Source organism: Oryza brachyantha, chromosome 6 (assembly GCF_000231095.2).
Source record: "Oryza brachyantha chromosome 6, ObraRS2, whole genome shotgun sequence".
Taxonomy (NCBI): domain Eukaryota; kingdom Viridiplantae; phylum Streptophyta; class Magnoliopsida; order Poales; family Poaceae; genus Oryza; species Oryza brachyantha.
The window spans coordinates 9,880,300-9,887,328 of NC_023168.2; the positions used below are offsets into that span (position 1 = coordinate 9,880,300).

The window sequence follows — 7,029 nt, forward strand, 5'->3', positions numbered from 1 at the left end:
TCCGGCCCACCGTGCAAGCAGGTGTCAACCAGGCCGCCATGCGCGCAATCCACGTGTTCACGACACGCCTCATGCCCAGAGACGCGCATGCATCGTCGTCCTCGTGGCCGTGGCCCGTGGGTGCTCGCTATAAGAAAGTGTATCCGCGACACGCAGGACCAGCTCGAGATCGAGCTTGTCCACGCGCATCGTCTTGAACGTACGTACACTGCCACGTACACCCGCCCGCGATATGGCGCCCATGGTGGCGCCGCCGCCAGCGCGTGCGCACCTGCACCACCACGGACAGCACCAGCGCCACCAGCCGCTGCGCCGCATGGAGGGCGTCGGCGTCGGGTCCGCGCTCCGGGGGAGCCCGCGCGCGTCCTCGCTCGCCGTGGCCGCGCTGCTCGTCCCGGTCGGCGCCGCGCTGCTGGCGGGCGCCGGGGCCGTGCTCCTGGCCACGCTCGTGGGCCTCGCGCTCGCCGCGCCGCCGCTCGTGCTATTCAGCCCCGTGCTCGCGCCCGCGGCGGCGGGGGCGGGGATGGCCGTGGCGGGGCTCCTCGCCGCCGGCGGTCTCGGCGTCGCGGGCGTCTCGGCGCTCGCCTGGGCCGCCGGGTACCTCTGGAGAGGCGGCACGCGGCCGGGATGGTCGTGCAGCCGCTGGATGACGGGAAGATGCAACACGGCGGCGGCGCGGGAGGGGCGGCGTTCGTCGGGCATCGGCTCCGGGAGACCGGCCAAGATGACGCCGAAGACGCAGCCAGGGCATAATATGCAGTTCAATATTTAATTATTGGTCCCGAAAATAGCTTGTTTATCATTAGCGTTGCTCGGTGGTGTTAACTTGAAGGGATGCTTTGGCTAGCTGGAGCGCGTCACACTCGTACGTGGCAGTGTATATTTCTTTTCTCATGCCATGTTCCACAGAAACTTGCCATGTGGCCAATAAATTTGACGCCCCACAAAAATACGGCATCGTGTAAATGTTTGGTAAAGTGGAGTAGCCGACAGTGTGCTTATAATGGTTTTTTTACACCCCTCCATCCTTTTTACAAGCAGACAGAAATAAGACTTGTTTTATAAAAATTGTATAAAACTCCCAAGCTACCCAAATTCAATACTCCCTCGATTTTTAGACGAATTTTTAGACGAAAACGAAGGACCCTAGTTTTTGCATTTTTGTAGGCGCGTTTACCGAGAAGACATTTTACCAGCGTCTCATTAATAGATCTGCCTGTAGAAATGTCATGATATATGGACTTGAATCCATTGTCGTCTGGCATTGGAAGGTAATGGTACACAAGCACAGTAAAAAAACCAAGAAAAAAATGGCAGGCTCCTGTAGCAAAAGAAAAAAAATGGCAGGCTCATGTAGCAAATTTACTGTACTGTACTGTAATATAGCAAAACTACTGTAGATAAAATTAATAATAATGCTACTGTGCTGTAGCAGGGTACTGTATTAGAGAGAGATCCATGGTCATCCATCTCGAAATGAACAGCTCAGATTCATCTCGAAATGGACAGCTCAGATTCTCCTCATGGCACGTTACTATTCATTGTCTACCATTACTATACAATGTGAGAGAGGATCCAATTCCCACAATAATATGCCAGTGAAAATCTCATCATAACATAAAATAAATCAAGCAAGTTGTGTATGGACTAAGCCTATCAATATCTCATATCTCTGATAATATAAAAAGAATCACATAATTTATCATATACGAACAAAAGAACACGCTCTAATCTTTCATCTGGTACGATCAAAAGAACACAATCTAATTCCTCATTCTCCCCTCACTCCTCACCTCCTATCTTTCTCACCCCTGCTTAAATCGGTCGGAGGGAGTGCCCATCAGCATAATAGCAGGAGGCTACAGAATGTTTTGTCTATGAGCACCGAGAAACTCCCGCGCAGGGTTCCCGATACCGCGGTAACCGGGTCCTCCATGGGGACATGGTATGGTATGTACCACGGTTTTGAGTTTAAATTTGAGGAGGATTTAAAATTTGTAAGGAAATTTAATGGAAAATATATGTTGTATAGGTTGATATATAGTATAGTTTTGTCAAAGAAATTCATGAAAAATGTATTTATGACGTAATTAAAAATCATAACCGAGAATTCCAAAGAAAAAATTAAAAAATAACCTATTGCAAATAATATTTCGTAAGAAGATGGTTGAGAATATTTTGTTATTGAGTCATTATTAATTTGCACTAGACACATGTTGTACATAATATTAAAATACAAATATACAACGATGGATATAGGAGAAATATATATGAATGAAAATTATATGTGCATGTAAGCACATGCATAATGGTGCACCTAACTAAATCCATTTAAAATCTCAATCACCTAAGTAAATCCAATCCATACCAATCTATTGGTTCTTACTAGTAATGGTGCACATGCAAAGACACGTTTTGAATTATATATTCGATAAATAATCGTTCATCGTGTCATAAACAATCTTGAGAACCACATGACAAAACACTATGTCAGTTTATTTTTATTTCATTTGAAATGGTAGTGAAAATATCAACACAAGTTGTTTTTACTTTCATTTCCTAAAAAAAATATAAAATCTTAGGATAAAAACGTGTGAAGTAACCAATGTCATCAAATACATAACTATCATAGCTTAAAAAAGCATAGAAAGAACCTCTCTATGCTTCAGCAGTCAGAGATTGATTTTAAAATGCATATTCTACATATATTAAAATGCATAATAGACATACGTTCACCTACTCGAGCAATTTCTACCATCCATCTATGTCATTCATTATATATACATATACTTATATACATACACATACTTAGATACATATATCAAAGTGATTCATCAATATCCCAAACGTACATGGATCATCATCCTCCATGTCTTCCATCAGAACATAGTGAGACTCCAACCCAGCATCCCAATCAATAAGCACCCAAAATATTCACTTCTAAACCTAAAACTATCTTTGCAAAAGGCCAAACTATTTTTTAACACCAAAAGGATATCCAAACCTTGCCTTAGATGGGTGATGCAACAAATAGGAAATACTTATTTTTACCAACAGTAGCTTTTGACGTATATCTTTCTTACCATCCTTTTTCTTACCATCCTTTGTTCAGCTATCATAGCAATCGTCTCCACCCCTACACCACTCTTTTAACTAATTATGAATAGACTGCTTATCCTATCTATTTCACCTAACAAAGACAGATAGGAGAGGAATAATAACAAAAGCAATTGGAAAATATTTTTTAGAGACTACAGATCAAATTCATCTTGACCAAATTATATAATCGATCCATTCAGATTGGGCATACCTTGGTGATTAAGGCTGGGATCCACTAATTAAGGTCTCATCGATCAGCCAACATTGATCAATTTTCAGCGGAAGGGGAAAAACATATCATATATTGGATAGTAAGGGCAGCTGCAGGAGCAGGAGGCCAGGAACCTACATCCTAGGACATGAAGAAAGGTTATGGCCTGATAGATCAGGCGCCGGTGGCAGTTGTGGTACATTGTTTGCCAAGAGGGTGACGATGTCTGTTGTGGATAACGGCATCGGCATCGGCACAACCATCCTACAAAAAGGAACTTTTTAGGAGCACAAAATAAGATTCACTTTTGATTCAGAAAGTTTGCATAATTTTGTGTTTTTACCTGGCATAAGAAACTTTTATATTGATCAAGCTTAAGAGTAGGCCATAATTTCAATAATCTGAATAAAAAATACATAGAAAAATATACTTTCGACAGAAGGAGGCTACACTCAATCTATGGAATATGGAAAAACCATTTAAATTTGGCCATAATGGAGTTCTAGAACTGATACATAAATATACTCAACATAACTTTTTCTAAAAGATAATGTATGAAAATGAATTGCTAAGCTATTATGGAAAATATTGGATAGGAGAGAAATCTATGATTCGTTGTGTTCTATTGTATATTACACTGACCCTCATGGTCTATTTATAGCGTATATAGGAGATAGAAACTTTAGAGCACGAAATAAATATTTTATCGTATTTCTCTAGGATTTTATCTTTATCTCTAGAGTTTCTATTGGACTCTGTTATCTCTAACTGTATGTATCTATATGTCTAACATTTCCCCTCAGTCGTAATGAAAGCAAAGCAAACGATTGTGACTGGATTTGAAATCTTGTGTTTCACCATCTTTTCTTCTTTGTTTCTCCATCATCAATTGCATCTCTGATGGATAGTCCTCCAACTTGGTGACTGCGTCTCTCCTTCCGTGTCATCCACCTTGGTGACTGCGTCCCCTTCTGTGTCGTCCCTTATCTCTCTCCTCTATTTCCTCCCGCAGTCATAGCGGGAGTGTCAAGAATGATAACAATGACACGGACGCTTTTGACTGGAATTGTTGAGTATGACTTGTTATAATGTTTGTCGAGTTAGTCAATCATGTGGTAGCCGTGGTCGTTATTGATATGGTAGTTGATGTAGTCGCATATAGCCGAAGGCGAAAAAAATTGAAGACAGACCTGCGATCATAAATGAGGCACCTTGCAGATGTCAGGGGATGCCATTGGAAGCATCTTTGCATATGTCAGAGGATATTCTTGGGTCATCTTGCAGATGTCAGAGAACGTTGTTGACGTCGGGTAACAAATTTTTAGTTGTACCCTGTACGTCTTGTAGGAGGTCACCACCGTAGTGATGCCAGGTTGATGCAGTCTTTGCCCGTCGTAGATGACGCGGTTGATGCCGACGTCAATGAAGCGTCTTGCAAAGATTCCTATCAGAGGACACGAGATGAATATCCATCGTTGTGGACGAAGCGACGTCGTGTTGTTCCCATGTTGATGTAGACCATCGACTGTGTATTGATGCATGTTGTTGGTGGACGTGGAGGCTTGGTGAAGATGTCGGTTGCTTGATGATGTATTTGCTTGTTGGTTGATTAATGTTGTCGCTTCTCTGTTTCTACCGCTAGAATTTGGGGATTTTGTAGCAGAAAAAACTAATCTAATTTAATCTAATCCAATTATTGGAGAAAATCTAATCTATGAATTATCTAGGAAAAAATGATAGATGCATGCACTCTAAGGTGTGTAGTGAAACGATGGATGGATGTCGCATCCTTGCTGTCTCGACGTTGCCTTGGAGCGATGTTGCCACTCCTGGACGGCTGGCGTCCTCGTTGGGTTGATCATGTCGGAGATGCTCTAGCTCAAGGCGTTCGAGCCCATCATGCTCGCGGGGCGCAACAGCTTTAAGGACATCGACACGCAGATCTGCGTCCACGGCGGAGGGAAGACGTCGCAGATCGGACGCTGCTTGTTGCCGATCCCGATGGATGGGTTCGCCGGTGGCGAGCTGCCGACAGTGTGCTGGTCTTGACTTGAATTTGACGACTGGTATTAGGATCTAGGCTCTGATATCATGTGGAAAATATTATATGGGAGAGAAATTAATGATCCATTGTGATCTGTTGTATATTGCACTGATCCTCACAGGTCTATTTATAGCGTACATAGGAGATAGGAGATAGAAACTTGAAGTACAAGATAAATATTCTATCATATCACTCTAATATAATCTAATCTAATTATTGGAGAAAATCTAATCTATGAATTATCTAGGAAAAAACGATAGATGCATGCACTCTAAGGTGTGTAGTGAAACGATGGATGGATGTCGCATCCTTGCTGTCTCGACGTTGCCTTGGAGTGATGTTGCCACTCCTGGTCGGCTGGCGTCCTCGTTGGGTTGATCATGCCGGAGATGCTCCAACTCAAGGCGTTCGAGCCCATCATGCTCGCGGGGCGCAACAACTTTAAGGACATCGACACGCGGATCTGCGTCCGCGGCGGAGGGAAGACGTCGCAGATCGGACGCTGCTTGTCGCCGATCCCGATGGATGGGCTCGCCGGTGGCGAGCTGCCGACGGCGTGCCGGTCTTGACTCAAATTTGATGACTGGTATTAGGATCTAGGCTCTGATATCATGTAGAAAATATTAGATGTGAGAGAAATTAGTGATCCGTTGTGATCTGTTGTATATTGCACTGATCCTCACAGGTCTATTTATAGCGTACATAGGAGATAGGAGATAGAAACTTGGAGTACAAGATAAATATTCTATCATATCACTCTAGGATTTTATCTTTATTTCTAGAGTTTCTGTTGAACTCTGTTATCTCAAACTGTATGTATCTATATCTCTAAGAGATATTAAAAAAAGTGGGCTGTAGTCATCACATTGAATCAGAGATTAAGAATCACTTGCACAAACAGAATTCACAAATCAGATGTCAATCAATTTAATCGCTAGAAGCCCCTCATGTTCTGGGGAACAACCAGCAAACATTTAATAGAATGCAAAACAATTAATAATCATCCTTAGAACTTTAACCTGGTTCTTCAGTAGCACACACCTGATGACCTGAGTCCTAACTCCTAAGTGACAAACACTCTTTCTTATATATCCATGCACACCACATCACATTGGAAGAAATACATAGCTGCACTCAAATTATAATTGTATCTACCATCGTTACCTGATGAGATCACCTGGACAAAAGAAATCCTGCAGTCAATCTACATGAAACTATATACAGATAATCAATGTTATTCTAAGAAATAAGAACAGCTGGCGGTTTTCTGAATGACAGAAATAAGTGCAGACTGGATGGATGAATGCAATTTAAAAATTCCACCTCAACTGTCAACACATGGTGTACCTATGACCTTGTAGCTTAATGGCATGCAAATCACACACTGCAACCAATCAATAAGCGCCACTAGTATGATGGGAGAAGAAGAGAAGTTGATTTTTAGCTTCATGGGAGCCGTGGGGACCGGCGGCAGACGTGGGCGGTTTGCAGTAGATGGAGCCGTAAGGGGGGCATGCGGTGGGGTAGAGACGGGTTGACGGGGGTGGAGAGGGGGGGGTGCCGGTCGGGAGAGCGGGCGCGGGCGCCGACCGGTCGGAGTGGGGCTAGTGACGGCCGAGAGCTGAGGCAGCGACTTGCGTTGGGGCATCGGAGGTGGGCGCTGGCTAGTCAGAGG

The 7,029-nt window shown here is 43.5% G+C and overlaps 1 protein-coding gene across 1 annotated transcript; it reads left to right on the top strand.

Annotated features, from left to right (window-relative positions):
• The first annotated feature begins 232 nt into the window (after positions 1-232).
• LOC121054710 (oleosin L-like) lies at positions 233-772 on the top strand. Its single transcript, XM_040525153.1, has one exon. The coding sequence runs from the start codon at positions 233-235 to the stop codon at positions 770-772; it is 540 nt and encodes a 179-aa protein (XP_040381087.1).
• The last annotated feature ends 6,257 nt before the right edge of the window (positions 773-7,029 follow it).

Coding starts and splice junctions, on each gene's coding strand:
- LOC121054710 (XM_040525153.1), top strand. CDS start 233: ATGGCGCCCATGGTGGCGCCGCCGCCAGCGCGTGCGCACCTGCACCAC.